We start from the raw sequence: 17808 nt of genomic DNA, 5'->3' as shown, positions 1-17808 counted from the left end.
CGCCTCTCACGATGGGACAAAGTTGACACTAGTTGCTTCCCTCTGGCCCGCGAGAGAATAACTTACCGACGTACTTCGATGGCTAGTAGACGTTCCCAGAACTCTTCCCCTAAGGGTGGACCTGCTACGTCTGCCACTCGTAAGAAGGTACTCCAAGGCCTCCACGCTCTTCGTCTCACTGCCTTCAGAGTATCGAAAGACTCTCGAGAACTAGAGGTTTTTCGAAGGAGGCAACCAGAGCGATTGTTAGAGCAAGGAGAACATCCACCCTTAGAGTCTACCAATCGAAGTGGGAAATCTTCCTAAACTGGTGCAAGTCAGTATCCGTATCCTCGACCAGTACCTCTGTAACTCAAATAGCTGACTTCCTCTTATATCTGAGGAAAGAGCGATCTCTTTCAGCTCCCACTTTCAAGGGTTACAGAAGCATGTTGGCATCAGTCTTCCGTCACAGAGGCTTAGATCTTTCCAACAATAAAGATCTACAGGACCTCCTTAAGTCTTTTGAGACCACGAAGGAGCGTCGTTTGGTTACACCTGGTTGGAATTTAGACGTGGTTCTAAGATTCCTTATGTTAGACAGGTTCGAACCACTTCAATCAGCCTCCCTGAAAGATCTCACCTTTAAGACTCTTTTCCTGATATGCTTAACCACAGCTAAAAGAGTCAGTGAGATTCATGCCTTCAGCAAGAACATCGGATTTTCATCCGAAACGGCTACATGTTCTACATCTTGGTTTTCTAGCCAAACACGAGCTGCCTTCTCGGCCTTGTCCAATATCGTTCGTTATTCCAAACTTATCGTATGGTTGGAAATGAACTAGAAAGAGTATTATGTCCTGTAAGAGCTCTTAAGTTCTATTTTAAAAACCTTTACGAGGCCCGTCTGAAGCTTTATGGTGTTCAGTTAAGAATTCATCTTTGCCTATGTCAGAGAATTCTTTATCCTATTATTTTCAGACTGTTAATACGAGAAGCTCATTCCCTTCTGAATGAGGAAGACCAAGCTTGGCTGAAGGTAAGGACACACGAAGTTAGAGCTGTCACAACTTCCGTGACCTTTAAATAAAATAGATCTCTGCAAAATATTTTCGACGCAACCTTTTGGAAAAGCTAATCAGTGTTCGCGTCTTTTATCTTAAGAATGTCCAGTCTCTTTACGAGAACTGCTACACTCTGGGACCATTCGTAGCAACGAGTGCAGTAGTGGTGGGGGCTCCACCACTACAATTCCCTAATTCCAGAACCTTTTTAATCTTTCTCTTGAAATATTTCTGGGTTGTCCGGAAGGCTAAGAAGCCTTCCGCATCCTGGTTGATTTGGCGGGTGGTCAAATTCTTTCTTGAGAAGCGCCTAGATTAGAGGTTGTGATGGGGTCCTTTAGTATGGGTTGCAGCCCTTCATACTTCAGCACCTAGGAGTCGCTCAGCATCCTAAGAGGATCGCTAGGCTCAGTAAGGAAGACGTACTTAAAAAGGCAGAGTAATGGTTCAAGTTGACTTCCTTACCAGGTACTTATTTATTTTATGTTTGTTATTTTGAATAACGGCTAAAATAAGATACAGGATACTTAGCTTCTTTGTTAACATGTATGCTGGTCTCCACCCACCACCCTGGGTGTGAATCAGCTACATGATCATCGGGTAAGATTAATATTGAAAAATGTTATTTTCATTAGTAAAATAAATTTTTGAATATACTTACCCGATGATCATGAATTTAAGGACCCGCCCTTCCTCCCCATAGAGAACCAGTGGACCGAGGAGAAAATTGAGTTCTTGTTGACAAGAAGTACTTGAGTACCTACTCACAGATGGCGCTGTTGTGTACACCCCCACCTGTATAGCGATCGCTGGCGTATCCCGACCGTAGATTTCTGTCGGGCAACAGAGTTGACAGCTACATGATCATCGGGTAAGTATATTCAAAAATTTATTTTACTAATGAAAATAACATTTTATAATCTCAATACTCAGTATTATGCTCATCAACTATGCCCTATCTTCATCATCGACTGACCATTAAGCGGTAGGTTTTTGCACTTGCTTTTCATTCATTCTCTTTGACAATTTTCCTGATTTCACTTTTTCTTTTCTTCCTTTTTTTCAGTTCTTTAATGGACTTTTAATCCTTTCCCTGATCTCTTTCTAAAGAGATATCCATTATGAGATGCTATTATATTTTTTATGCAGGCAATGTGATGTTGGAAGGAGGAATACATTCTTGCAACACTAGAATCCTTGATTCTTTCAACTCTTAAATCTTCATCTTGTGATGGATATGTCAACAGAACAACTGGAATTTTGGTGCAGGAAAACACTTCTATAAATTGAGCGTGGTTTCCAGAATCTTCTAAACTTCTTGGCAAAACAGACAGTAGCCTTGGTATCGAACATCTTGACATCAGTTAATTACTAAAGTAGCCAAGAGTTCTTTGTGTAGTGCATGTAAGGGATATTTGATTCCCAGGTCATTATAGAACAAAAATGTCATGATAGATGTATCTAGGGGTTTGATTGAGGTGATAAAGTCAGAAAGGAAAATGCTTTACACACCTGTTGTGAATCTTTGTCATATCTCTCATCAAGTATCATTTTTGTTACCTATTTCTGAATCTAAAATCATGAAAGACTTATGTTAGAGTTCATATTTGGAACCATAATCTTCTCACCTAGAGGTTATTTAGCGATACCTCAGTTAAAAAAACTTCTATGGCTACATCAAGGAGATTTAGGGAACCTCATTGATACCTTACAATTTTGTGAGGCAATCTTTCTAAAAATATTTTTTTTTTTGTCTAAAAAGCTAGAAAGCTATCAGTTCAGGTCATTTATGCCAGAAGTTGATCTCTGTAGTTCATGAAAGTTCCTGTCAGAACAAAACTTCATTATCGGTGGCTTCCCTCTTGTGCAGGAATTCCTGGTACTTTGATGGTGGACTGTGAAGCGAAAGAAGCTTCCTTGAGCGATTTTTAGGCTTTGAAAAGTGTTCCCATCTTGGATATAAAAAGACCAATAAGGTCATAAAAGTATAAACATAGGAGGTGACATTAGCTTCTGGCTTATAATTTGTAATTCCAACCCAAAATCTGAGGTTCTAACTAGAGTGAAGATCAGACATATCAGCATCAGTCTTATATCTTAGGTGGTAGCAGTACACTGGTGTGTGCTCACGTTGACAGTTCACTGTCAGTTGACAACATTTGGCTGCACTACTCCATGTTAATGGGCAGCAGTAGAAAGTTTGCCCTTCACCCAAAATAGTAAAGTTTTGACTGAACAAGTTAAAGTGTTATTGGGGCCTTCATGGGCTTATTAACCGAAGTTGGTGATTATATGAAACTTCACAGATTTTTTTTTTCATATTTTGACTACTGTATTAAAGTCATTTTAAATGTATGAATATTATTGATGTTATATTTTTAATTTATGATGTATATGATTGACATGTCAAGTTGGTGTTTGTATAGGCTTGTCTAAGCGAGGTTTTATGATTATAATTTCTTAGTGAAAATTAATTTAATTTCCCATGGCGGCTTTAAATCACCTCATTGGCCCAAGTATACAGCCAAGTGGCCCAAACTCCAAACAATGTGGGAGAGTAATGCCATCATTATACCTCATGCTTTGCACTTTAGACATTGCTGTACTTGGGGTATTTACAGCCTTCCTGCGATCTCTAGATGCACTAACTTTTTAGTCTTCAACTAAATCACCATTCCCGCTTCCATTCTTCAATCTTGTTGTCCCACCTTTTTCAGCTTTTGTTTCATTGTCTAGAGCATGGTGTTGAATAACTTCTTAGACCCCAATTTTGGGCCTTAGGACCCAAATGAATAAATCCAATTCATCCCAAACTCTGTATTCCATTTCATTCTTATAAAATACCTTAAAACATTTTAGTTAGGACTCTCTAAGGCTCTTGTTTAGCAGAACACAGATAATAGTGGAAATAAATTTGCTATATAAATTTACTTTACTATTTGATTTACTTTTGATATTTAATTCTTAACTTGTAAAATACCCTAAAACTTTTTAATTTAAGACTCATTAAGGCTCTTATTAAGCAGGAGACAGATAACAATAGACAAAAATTTATGTAAATCAACTTTGCTATTATATCTACTGTACTTTTAAAATGCAATTAGATTTACCTTTTGGATAGAAGAACTTGCGACAACTTGACTTTGGTGGCGTGGATGCAGGTCTCATATCAAAAGGAGCAATCCATCCATTTCCCGCAGTGCCATTGAGAAATTTTCCCACAGAAATTGTATTATTTTTATATTTAAAACTTTCAAATTCTGACTCGAGTCTAATACCTGTTTTATAACGAATTACAACTTTCACCTTAAGTCTCTTCCTGATCATGGAACGGTATAGACTAGTTTGACCGTCTTTCCACCACCGTTGCCATTTTCCATCACATTTCACTCTTTTCACAATGCTCATAGTTGGATAAATAATAGTGTAACCTACTTTTGGGATGTAGATATCCCAGCAGGTGGATGGACAATTGTCACAAAGAGTCCCATTGCACAGGGGTCTCCCACATCCATCACAACCTTGGGTTTCGAGACATTGGGCTAAACATGTTTGATGCAGATCTTCATCACTTCCAGCTCTTAGTTCATATGTTGTTGCTCCTGTATGTCAAGCAAAAGTGGACAGGGTATAAGATTCAATCTACGAATATATGGATATTTTTATCTATTTTAAGTTAATGTAAAAAGATTTCTTGATGAATGTGAGGCTTACGGGACATTATTTACTTATGCTAATGTCATTACCAAAATAGATAATTTTTACATCCTAATTCAAAAGTATAAACAGTATATACCAAAAAGTATATTTATAACACTACATATGTTATATTTTTTTCAATATTCAACAGTACAGTGCAAAAAAATAACTACTGCCGTGATTGTATCATTCACTTTAGGATATCTCTTAATTCTATTTTTGTGTCTGGATACTAATTCCATGTGATTTATTTATAATCAATTTAATTATGGGATTGTTAAAACTATTTTTTTATTGCTAAACCAGAACAATATTTTGGTTGGTTAAAGTACCTTGAGTCTTGTTCATTAACCCTTTTACCCCCAGGCTATTTGGAAATTTCCAACCCTTAACCCTCAAGGGTTATTTTTTTTTCAAGAACATTTTGCAGTATATTTTTTTAAAATTGCTCTAACAGCCTTAATTTTCATCATAGAGAGGTCAGGTTGGTCTCATTCTCTTGGAAAATGCCTGAAGTTTCTCAAAAAATTATCAAAAATATGCAAAAAGAAATTTAAATAGCATTTTTTTTGCAAGGACGTACCGGTACGTCCATGGGGGTAAAGGGATGAGTTTTGTGAAACGTACCAGTACGTCCTTTGGGGGTAAAAGAGTTAATATAAAATCCGTTATTCCCGCTATATTGATATATTTTACACATATAAAAGGCTACTTGCACAAACATTCTCTATTGTATACTTTTGAAATACAGTTCATAGATATTTCTTTGTAAGGAATGTAAAAATATGCTAACTTGCTTTAGAAATATTAAATGTAAATTAAGGGGTTTCAAAATTAAACGATGTTCTAGTACGTACATCTAAAGAAAGACATTGGATGATACCTAACAGTAAGATATAGGTATGACAACAAAAGAGGTTTTTTTCAATATTAAACTTAGCCGGTGATCATATAGCTGTCAGCTCTGCTGCCCGACAGAAAAACCTAAGGACAAAATACGCCAGCGATCGCTATACAGGTGGGGGTGTACATCAACTGCGCCATCTGTCGAGCAGGTACTCAAGTACTCCATGTCAACACAGAACCAATTTTCTCTCTGTCGTGCCACTGGCAAGACCTACTAAATACGCTGTTACTAACTGGATTTGTTTTCACAACTATTTGGTGAAGTATGTACACTATTCCAGTTTTGAGCTTTCGCTATGCAGGGGTTTTATCTTCATCTCAAAACTTGAACTCGTTTTGGATAGATTTAATTATGGTGACAAAGAGAGTATGGACTCTCTTTCACTTTTAAATGGCCGACCCTTCCCTTAGACGGAAGTGTGTTTAGGTTTTTAGTAATTTTGCTTAACACGTTATAGATCTATATATTTTATATCTCTCCGCCTTTATTAGGCCTCTTCGATTAACTTTCCATTTATTATAAACATATAAAAATAAATTTTTATGTTTTGTTTATATGCGACCTTTCCTGATAGTAGGCGGTCCTAACTTGGAACCGAAGTTAATCAACGTTGAGCCCGTTATATCGTATTTAGCCTTTAAAGAATTTAAAACTTTTTAAATTTAATGTTTTATGAAAGAATTTCTTTGATAGTCTCGTACTGTTTTCAAAGATGAACTAACGTTTAGTTTTTTAGCCTACGCAGTTGTTGACGTTCAGGACGTTCAACATGCGCTCTATCGTTACGATAGAGAGAGAGTGTATCACGATTTCACTTTGCAGTAAGAGTAAATCGATTCTGACGTTTCGTTCATTCTTTCTTAGCTTAAATGGTTTAAATTCTAAATTAAAGGAACTTTTTATTTGGAAAACCTTTCAGTTTTTTCCTTTAGCCAAATAACATGTTTTGACGATATATAATTGGGCTCTTCTCTCAGGTGCGAAATCAAGAGAGAAAGAGAGAGATAGAGACGGAGGGAGAGAGAGGAGAAAAAAACGTTCCGTTCATGCGGGTAACGTTATTCTTGTGTTACTCTCCTCCCTAGTCGCTGTACGGGGAAGAAGGTAAAACGTTTCTAGGGTTTTATTCTTGTCCCCAGGCTATGTGCGGTGAGAGATTGTAAACGTAGTTTTGAACTAGTGTTTAGTCTCTCCCAGCCACTGAATTCTTTATCTTTATATATGTTTTCTGTTTTTGCTAGTATTAATGAGCTGCATTATACGACTGTTTTCGCAATTACTACCTTTTAATGAAGGCTAGAATTGCGTGTTTCAGGTAGAAATCAGTAAAAGTTTCGATTTCAGTGAAATAAGTGCAAACAGAAAATCGCAGTGATAAAGTGATATGCGCAAAGTGTTACAGTGTTGCGTCCGAGGGTTCGTCTGTTCGTGCCTGTCGTTCACCTAGTCCGGGACCTCTTGCAAGCTCCCAAGCCCAGGGGAGAAGTAATGTCGAACGACTTATGGGTTCGTCAGGCCTTGATCAACGAACAGACGTTTTTCCCTCCGTGGTTTCGGGCGTATCTACCCAAGATCGCCCCACCCACACAAAGACGAGAGAGCCCATTTACTTCTCGTCTGCGGAAGAGGTTTCTCGTAAGAAACCTTGGACCAAGGTCTCGCAGCTTATTAAGCGCAAGTCGGTCCCTTCCGCGCAAGTCCAACGGCCCAGGTGTAGCCACTGGGTCAGTTCGGACTCGCTGCAGTCTTCCGATGACTGCACACCTCCTAAGAGAGGCAAAGCGGTACCGCAACAGGCAGTAACACCGTCTGTTGCCGCACCTGCTGCTGTAGACCCTAAGTGGTCTTTGCTACAGTCTATGCAGACACAGTTAGCATCTTTTATGCAGGAGTATCGTGCGGAGAAGGTTGACGCTGCACCCGTTAGCCTACAACCAACCACGGTTGTGCGTACAGTAGACGCTGACGCTACCTGCTCCCGCTCTCCGCCTGTGAGAGTTCCACCATCCATGCGCAGTGTACCCTGCCAGCCGCACGTTGACGTTCACAGACGCACGCTACCCTCCGTTGACGTTCGCGAGTTACCACAACAACAGGAGGGTGGAGTTAAGTTGCTTTGTTTTGACGCTGTGCTTCAACCTCCGCAACCCACTGTGGTTACCGCTACTCGCCCGCAGCAGACTAGTCAGTCAGGAGTAGAGGCTTCCCCACACAGCTATGGTTGTTGCCAGCTCACAGACTGTCAAGCAGTTACATGACGTTGCCTTCTGGTCTACTACTAATGCACCAGTGCTGTATGTCCTCACGCACCTGTTGTGGTTGACAGTTCACAGACTGTCAAGCAGTTACATAACGTTGCCTTCTGGTCTGCTGCTAATGCACCAGTGAGACCCTCACTGAGATAACCTAGCTTTTCTCGGACAAGGTTCCTGTAGATGAGAAAGTGCTGTTCTCCCTCCTACTGATATTCCTTTGAGGACTCTGTCATTTGGAGAGGAGCCTTAAGCTGCTTAGCCTCCTATGGACTTTAATTACATCATGATGATTTTTTAAGGATCTTCGTCCGGATCTTGTAACTGCTGCTCCTCGTTCGCCTAACGTCAGTACTTACACTAGGCCTAGCTACTTCGAAACCGTTGTTGTTAAGCTAGTGCTCTCTCGCTCTCCTAGAGAGCGTTACGTTGGCTAGGCGACTGGTTTTTGCACCAGGAGGAGTTTTAGGGATACAGCCTTTCATTTCCCTTCTTTTAAACTGGCTTATAGAGCGAGAGTCTGATAGGACACGAGAGAAGTTCTCGGCTTGGGAGTTCATGCCTCTGCCCAGGTAGACTTCTCAATTCTGGTAGACTCGCCCTGGCGCCTAGCCAGGAGACGCTCCAAGTTGTTTACAGGTCAACTTCTCAACTTTTGTCGAGCCTTTGAAGTTTTGCTGTACTATTATGTCACACATAACAAGGCTTCCAGGGATGGTAAATGGTTCCGCCTCAGTCGCTAACCCCGTCTGTTGCCACACCTGCTCCCGTAGACCCTAAATGGGCTTTGCTGCAAGACATGCAGTCCAAGCTTGTGTCCTTGATAGAGGACTTAAATACGGAGAAGAACCTTCTGGCCAACAACCTTCCAACCGGTTGGTTGTGCGCCCTGTTGACGCTGAGGTATCCTACTCGCGTCTGCCAGTTGAGGTGGTTCCTCCACCGATGCGACCCAGTGTGGGTTGCCAGTCGCACGTTGACGTTAAGCGACGCTCGGAGGTGGTTGTTGACGTTCAGTGTTTCACTAGGAAGACGTTCAACAACCAGCAGAGGTGACTTGTTGTGACGCAGTGCGTCAACCTCAGCAACCCGGTAGGGTGTTGACTGCACAACCCAGACAGTCTAGACAGTTTCGGGTTGACGCTGTACTTCCTCGCGCACCCATGGTTGTTGACAGTTCACAGACTGTGCAGCAGTACCATGATATTGCGTCCGGCTCCGTCACGCATCCACCAGTGCGACCGGATTCAGCGAGTCAGACGTTGCCCACTCCGTTGCCGTTTCCTCATCAGTTTCGGATGAGGAACCCTCTGATGAGGACGTTGCTGAACAAGACGATCAACCCCCAGCCCTGCTATCCATCCAGAAGATGCTGAAGAAGGAACGCTGCCCAGTCAGGCTGTGGATGAGTCTGGTAAGGACACTGTCATCCGTGGATCAATTTGTGTCACTAGGAAGACTACACCTCCGTCCTCTTCTATACCATCTAGCTTTTCACTGGAAAAAGGACAAGACGCTAGAAGCGGTCTCGATCCCGGTTTCCGGAAAGATAAAGTCTGGTCTGACTTGGTGAAAGGACTATATCAACCTTAGAGAGGGTCTTCCCCTGACTGTTCAGACTCCCACCACGTTCTCTTCTCGGACGCATCGGACGTAGGCTGGGGTGCGACATTAGACGGTAGGGAATGCTCGGGATTATGGAACTCGAGTCAAAGGACAATGCATTTCAACTGCAAGAAGCTACTGGCAGTACGTCTGACCTGGAAAAGCTTCAGGTCTCTCCTTCAAGGCAAAGTGGTGGAGGTGAACTCGGACAACACCACGGCTTTGGCGTACATCTCCAAGCAAGGAGGGACCTACTCTCTGACATGGTACGAGATCGCAAGGGACCTCCTCACCTGGTCAAAAGGTCTAGACATTTCACTAGTAACGAGGTTCATCCAAGGCAACTTGAATGTCATGGCAGATTGTCTCAGTCGGAAGGGACAAATAATTCCAACAGAATGGACCCTCCACAAGGATGTATGCAAGAGACTTTGGCCACCTGGGGCCAGCCAACCATAGATCTCTTCGCAACCTCGATGACCAAGAGGCTCCCAATATTTTGCTCACCAATCCCGGACCCAGCAGCAGTTCATATAGATGCCTTTCTACTAGATTGGTCACATCTAGATCTATATGCATTCCCTCCATTCAAGATTGTCAACAAGGTACTGCAGAAGTTCGCCTCTCACGAAGGGACAAGGTTGACGCTAGTTGCTTCCCTCTGGCCCGCGAGAGAATGGCTCACCGAGGTACTTCGATGGCTAGTAGACGTTCCCAGAACACTTCCCCTAAGGGTGGACCTTCTACGTCAGCCACGCGTAAAGAAGGTACACCAAAGCCTCCACGCTCTTCGTCTGACTGCCTTCAGACTATCGAAAGACTCTCGAGAGCTAGAGGCTTTTCGAAGGAGGCAACCAGAGCGATTGCTAGAGCAAGGAGAACATCCACCCTTAGAGTCTACCAATCGAAGTGGGAAATCTTCCGAAACTGGTGCAAGTCAGTATCCGTATCCTCGACCAGTACCTCTGTAACTCAAATAGCTGACTTTCTCTTATATCTGAGGAAAGAACGATCTCTTTCAGCTCCCACTATCAAGGGTTACAGAAGCATGTTGGCATCAGTCTTCCGTCACAGAGGCTTAGATCTTTCCAACAATAAAGATCTACAGGACCTCCTTAAGTCTTTTGAGACCACGAAGGAGCGTCGTTTGGTTACACCTGGTTGGAATTTAGACGTGGTACTAAGATTCCTTATGTCAGACAGGTTCGAACCGCTACAATCAGCCTCCCTGAAAGATCTCACCTTTAAGACTCTTTTCCTGATATGCTTAGCCACAGCTAAAAGAGTCAGTGAGATTCATGCCTTCAGCAAGAACATCGGATTCTCATCCGAAACGGCTACATGTTCTACAACTTGGTTTTCTAGCCAAACACGAGCTGCCTTCTCGGCCTTGACCAATATCGTTCGATATTCCAAACTTATCGTATGGTTGGAAATGAACTAGAAAGAGTCTTATGTCCTGTAAGAGCTCTTAAGTTCTATTTTAAAACCTTTACGAGGCCCGTCTGAAGCTTTATGGTGTTCAGTTAAGAATCCATCTTTGCCTATGTCAAAGAATGCTTTATCCTATTTTATCAGACTGTTAATACGAGAAGCTCATTCCCATCTGAATGAGGAAGACCAAGCTTTGCTGAAGGTAAGGACACACGAAGTTAGAGCTGTCGCAACTTCCGTGGCCTTTAAACAAAATAGATCTCTGCAAAGTATATTCGACGCAACCTATTGGAAAAGCAAATCAGTGTTCGCGTCTTTTTATCTTAAGAATGTCCAGTCTCTTTACGAGAACTGCTACACTCTGGGACCATTCGTAGCAACGAGTGCAGTAGTGGGTGAGGGCTCAACCACTACAATTCCCTAATTCCATAACCTTTTTTAATCTTTCTCTTGAAATGTTTTATTATTGTTTTTGGGTTGTCCGGAAGGCTAAGAAGCCTTTCGCATCCTACTTGATTTGGCGGGTGGTCAAAGTCATTTCTTGAGAAGCGCCTAGATTAGAGGTTTTGATGAGGTCCTTTAGTATGGGTTGCAACCCTTCATACTTCAGCCCCTAGGAGTCGCTCAGCATCCTATGAGGATCGCGAGGCTCAGTAAGGAAGACGTACTTAAAAAGGCAGAGTAATTGTTCAAGTCGACTTCCTTACCAGGTACTTATTTATTTTATGTTTGTTATTTTGAATAACTGCTAAAATGAAATACAAAATACTTAGCTCATAATAATGTCAACATGTAATGCTGGTCTCTACCCACCCCCCTGGGTGTGAATCAGCTATATGATCACCGGCTAAGTTTAATATTGAAAAATGTTATTTTCATTAGTAAAATAAATTTTTGAATATACTTACCCGGTGATCATAGATTAAAGGACCCTCCCTTCCTCCCCAATAGAGACCCAGTGGGCCGAGGAGAAAATTGGTTCTGTGTTGACATGGAGTACTTGAGTACCTGCTCGACAGATGGCGCAGTTGATGTACACCCCCACATGTATAGCGATCGCTGGCGTATTTTGTCCTTAGGTTTTTCTGTCGGGCAGCAGAGCTGACAGCTATATGATCACCGGGTAAGTATATTCAAAAATTTATTTTACTAATGAAAATAACATTTTTTCAAGGTTCTTAAATAGGAACAAGCTAGACTTCAAACCATGTAATGTTTATTCATAATATTGTTACAATATATGTTCATAAATTCATAATCATAGAATGAATAAGAGAGAATAGATTACTATATCAAATACTCTATTTTATGTAGGTGAACTAAGATACTGTGCAGGAAATTGATCGTATAAAAAGGCATGGTAATTTTTACAAGTATCAATTGTATGGCTGTTATTTCGTTGTTTTTTTTTTTTTTTTTTTTTTTTTTTAGAAAATTGTGATATTGCTTGAATATGGTTGACATTATTCACTCATTACAAAGTTTATTTTATTAGTTTACTTTCAGATAAATCAAATATAAAATTATTGAATTTTATATTTGCTCATGTTTATCATAAGTAATTATTGTGCATGTGTATGTTTTTTAGGCAAAAGCTGATAGGACGAATGACCAGCTCATATAATCCAAGCCTGAAGGAAAGCTACAAAAGAAAGGCATGCACAAAGAGTGTTAAACCTAAATTATAAAGAAGATAGGCTTACATCTTAAAAGCCTGTGATTTATGAGACTGAGAATAAAGCAGATAGTTGATTCAATTGCTTGGGATAATAGGAATAGAATATTTATTGGATCAAGCAATCTGAACCTAAGTAAGTATTCATAGAATAAATATGAGATGCCGTGACTAGGTTGAAATCTAGTGGGGTTGATATGATATTAAAAATGATAGGAAAGGTTCACAGAAGGTCCTGTCTTTTTGAAGCTATACAGATGATCAGAAAAATGGAGATTTATCAAGATATCCTGGGAAGATGGGAGTACTGCACTCCAAAGTTCTTGCACAATAGTAGGAGGTATATATCTGCAGGAGGCCAATTTAAATGGTTAGTGCAGTTATTTTTGCATTTTTATCCAATTTTCCAGAAATTTATTCATTTTGTTTGATGTAGTACATGGGATATGTCGTAATTGAAAAGGGAAAATGGGTAATGTTATTCATAGGATATAGTTTAATTGGACCAAAACTAAAAATATCAACATACTGGGTAAAAGTTGGTTATGAGCTAAGTCAGTTCAAAGGTCTAAGGATTTTGGTAAAGGTCAATTTTCGAGAACAAGGGATACAAATTGACTCGTTAAATTGGTTAACCAGACCTATTCCTTGAAATTTTCAAAGGAGGGAAACCATGAAAATTATTTTTCCAAATAAGCATGATCTGTCCAAGAAGAAGCCTTTATTTGGATAATACTTTATTCCATTACCCACTACTTGATCTAACTTTTCTCCTTCCAGATGCTTGTAGGGACCCCATTTAAATATCCTTTTAGTTTGATCAGTTCTGTATCTTACCTTCCCACTCCAAAAGAAATCTTTTCCCAGCATTTTTGCAGGCATCAAATGATGTCAAATAGCACTCGTCTCCCCTTATGACAAATGTATGGCATCCTGATGTCTGGTGGCAGGCTCTTGTGCATGTCAGTGCCTGATGCTGGACTGCTCGATCTTTGGCTGAAATGACAAGGAGAGTAATTAAATGCTGGATTCATGGTTTTCCAGCTTATTTCAATTACAGTACAATACTTTAATTTTCTTTTTCAAGTTGGTCTCATGCCAATTAAATTGTGTGGCTCAAAATTTATTATTGGTACAGTACAGAAAACAGCAGAATATGCCACCCTGTTAATTCTTTATTATGTGTACTGTACCTTATATTGTTTCAATTTTCATATTTTTGCACTTTATTTCCCAACAGATTATCTCTGAAATAATTATCAGCTCAAAAACTATCAACATAATGAACTTTCAATGGTATCTAGTGACTACATGATAGTTTGTTCTTACACAAATAGAACCATTGTCCTTTAATAGGAATATGACTTCAGCAAAGCTGGAATAGCTGTTAAAATTTAATGGGATAGTTATAACTATTGACTGGTGGCAAGGAACCCCTCCCACCCACCACTTGGCAAGATGAGTACTTTTGACTTCAGCTGGAAGCAGTGCACATATACTCTAGCTGACTCCCAAAAAAGGTTTAGCCTTTTTCATTCTTTCTCTTTCCAGAATAAATGAATAAGTATGCAGACATATTGTTGTATCCAGGTAAACCGGGTAAAAAATGTGGTAGGTTTATTTCTAAACCTGCCTTTTATCCTAAAATGGCTAGTACAAGCTATGGATTCCTGCTGTGTGGAGTTTGCCAAGACGAAGCCTAAGAGGGAAGCTTGACAATCGACTTTGGTAAACCAAAACTGATGCCATAAAAACTTTATAGCTCCTTTTCTTCTGGGATTTCTGGACCTTCTGTGTCCCCCTAAGGTTTTTCTAGGGCTAGGTCCTTTGGAAGAGTTCGTAAGGGGAAGCTATCCAGCTTTCCCTGGCCAAAACCCTCAGGGAAAGCAGAAGTACTGTACTGTATTGCCTTCCCCTAGTGGAAGTAATACAGTACTATTCTGCCATTTTGTTGAGGGTCTCCTGTGGCTGTACAGACCATTGATGTGGACCAACAGAAATTAGGGCCTTCCTCGGGCTTCGTTGATGCTCCTTTGGCAGGAGAGCTGCTGCAAATGTTGGCTGCCACTAGGATTTATGAAGCTGCTGCTTCTGTGACTATCCTGTCTCCTGTTACACCTTGCTGGAGGGCGTGGCACCTGCTGATGTGGTCTCATCTGCTGTCAAAGAGGACCTTGTAGCCTCATTCTCTGTGGGAGCATCTTCATTGGCCTCCAAGACCTCCACCCCAAAGAAGGCTTGCAAGAAGAAGAATCATGTGGCCTCATCATCCTCTTCTAGTTCTTCTTCCTCTTTTTCTGCCTTGTCTTTATCAGATTTTTCAGTCCCTGCTGCTTCTAAGAGGAAGTCCAGGAAGACCGATCAACTGGAGCAGCATGACCAACTCCATATCTCTCCCTGCTTATTTGTGAGAGAGATGGTGAAGTACCGAGAACTGACCTAGCCAGGGAAGTCATCTCGGTACAGGTGCTACTGTTGGTCAGTCCTTGTACCAGTCTGAGCACGCCCACTGTTAATCAGTATTAAAGACAACCCCCTTTTCGTCTTCTTTCTCCGGGACACTTTAGGTACACCTCAGTCCCTCTCCTTAAAGATACTTTGGTACCAAAGGAAGAGAGGGTGGCTTGTGGTAAGGTTCCATTGCAAATGTGCGATAGAGAACCTGGTGGGAAAGACACTAGAGATTGGTCTCATGTTTATGACTGATAAGACATTCTCTTACTTGAGCTGATTGGTAATGGATATTTTATCTCCTCACGATTGGTCACCTCATGTACTATCTTCATGTGATCTTATCCTTCCCAGGTCACTAGTGATATTCCCACTCACTCGACCAGTAGGGAGCGCAATCATCTGTACCCTGTTGTTTCCCTGTGTGGAAGTTCCCACCCGTGACCAAGCACCAAGATGTTCCATTACTCCACCCTTTGATGTCCAGCCCGACCAGTTAAGTAGGACAGGAGGGGTAAGAAGGGAGGTATGGACACTGAAACTAGCAGTCACCTCCTCCCGCTTTCATGAGTTGGGGGTGCGGGTTGCATGTCATCCCATTGGTAACATGGCAACGACATTGAGCAGAACATTGGGTTGTTTTATTCCTTTGGTCAGTGGTCAGATACTACCTACCCTTCAAAGATCTTTAACCACCTCACTTGTACTCCAATGGTGTTCAAGAATTACCCTCCAAAATTACTGAATGCTTTGGCTTTAGCTGCAGAGTTGAAAGCGACGGAGGAGAATAATGCTCTCAAAGTTGTTCAACAGTTCTCCAGGGAGAGTTTGCATTTCCTGGTGGAGGAGTTGACTGTGGGCTGAAGAACAGTCATTAAAATCTCGTTACTGAACATTTTTTCCTCAAACTCCATTCAGCATGTAGATGGCAAGTACAGTACCATGTGGTCTGCCATTAGAGAGGAAGACTAAATTATTTCTGTGGATCTAAAGGACATGTATTTCCAGGTACTCACCTATCAGTCCTACAGAAAGTAAATGCACTTTGTCCTCGAGGAGGAAGTCTACCATTTCAAACCCCAGTACCTTGCACTGTTCACTGTTCCCAAGTATTCATGTAAGTATGTAAGTATTTACTCTGGTCTCAGGTTGGGCGCACTTGAATGAGATACATCTGTTGAGGTATCTTGACAACTGGCTGGGCCTGGCCTTTTCTGAGAGGCAGTTGCTTCAGGAGGGAGATCAGGCACTGTTCTTTTGTCGCGATCTGGTGATCATGGTAAATTTAGAAAAGTAGAGCCTCATGCCCACGTACCTTGCCATGCTAACAAATACAGCAGCAGCGAGAGTCTTCCCATCAGACGATTGCATCAGCAGGCTCAGAGAGGTAGCACAGCTGTTCTTGTTCAAGCAAGAAACCTGTGGTTGGGGGATGGCAGTGTCTTCTGGGATATCTTTCCTCTTATAAGAAACTTTCCATATAGCTTCTTTACCAGCAATCGGTTAAGTGATTCTGAACCACAATTTTTCCTAGTGGCTGAGGTTCATTCCAAGCAAGAGGAATGTACTAGCAAACATGCTTAGTCACCTGGGGCAGGTTGTAGGCTTTGAGTGGTTCCTACGTCTTTGTGGCAGATAGGCTTTTTTCTCTTTGGGGATCACTGGGTATTGACCTGTTTGCCACACAGCTGAACAGGAAACTCCCAGTGTTCAGCTCTCCCATTCCAGACACTTCGGCAGCATTCAAGGATGCTTTTCAACACCCTTGGCATAACCTGGAAGCATATTCCTTTCCTCCCTTCTGCCTGGTTAACCAATTAATCAATAAAGTGTTCACGAAATCGGCTCCCAGGATACCTGGTGGCTCCCAGGTGGCTGCACGCCAAATGGTATTCAGTTCTGTTGATGCTCCTCGTTGAGGTGCTGAGATAAGTACTGTAGCTTTGGGCCCATTCTTCTCTTTCAGCCCTACCTTCAGAGGTACCATCACTCCATGGAGTCTATTGCACTTCACAAGTGGAGGCTATCCAACATCTCTTCCAAGCAAAGGCTTTTCGCGAGAGACTGTGAAGATGTTTAGATACCTATAAAGGTCCTCTGGTCCTCTGCAGATGTCTACCATCATCTGTGATGAGGGTTGTAGAAGGGTTACTTCTCAAGGCAGAGCCCTCTACATCTAACTGCTGATTTTCTTGTTTTTTTTTTTCTCCAAAAGAAGCACCTCTCGGTCTCAGAAGTGGAAGGCTATTACTCAGCCCTGAGCCAGGTTTGTTCAACAAATGAACAAACTTTACTTTATTTATTATGGATATTCTTTCGGCAAAGCTGGAAGGTAGCCAATTTGATTTTTTGGTGCGAGTTGTAACCCTACCCAGAACAGCCACCTGTATATGTACTCACGGAACGTTGAAAGTCACTTTTTCTCTTTGGCTTATAGAGAGCGGTTGTCTCCTCTCTCCTCCTCAAGGTTTTCAGAGACATTGACGAACATTATTGTTTACCCTCAACCCCTAGGATCCCCCTGGAACTCTAGTCAGGTTCATCAGTTGGGAGTCAGGACCCTAGAAGAAATTCGACGGCAGACAGAGTGCGCAGATCACCTCCACCACAATCTCGTGCTGAAGGTCCTATTCCTTCTGATCCTTATATGGCCAACTTACCTTTTATCCCAGTAAAGGTAAAGGAGGTCATCACTAAGAAGCAGAAGAGACGGATGAGAGGCGTAACACCACCTCACACCGA

General features: G+C 41.6%; 1 protein-coding gene across 1 annotated transcript in view; it reads right to left on the bottom strand.

Moving 5' to 3' along the window:
• Positions 1-17808, bottom strand: part of LOC137631211 (uncharacterized) — a 44641-nt gene that overhangs the window by 9956 nt on the left and 16877 nt on the right. Inside the window, exons 3-4 of the mRNA XM_068362958.1 lie at positions 13453-13611; positions 4154-4645 (exon numbers count right to left, since the gene is read on the bottom strand). Coding sequence (XP_068219059.1) covers positions 4154-4645; positions 13453-13611 — 651 coding nt within the window. The remainder of the gene's footprint in view (positions 1-4153; positions 4646-13452; positions 13612-17808) is intronic.

Source organism: Palaemon carinicauda, chromosome 39 (genome assembly GCF_036898095.1).
Source record: "Palaemon carinicauda isolate YSFRI2023 chromosome 39, ASM3689809v2, whole genome shotgun sequence".
Lineage (NCBI taxonomy): Eukaryota > Metazoa > Arthropoda > Malacostraca > Decapoda > Palaemonidae > Palaemon > Palaemon carinicauda.
This window is presented reverse-complemented; position numbering and strand designations above follow the sequence as displayed.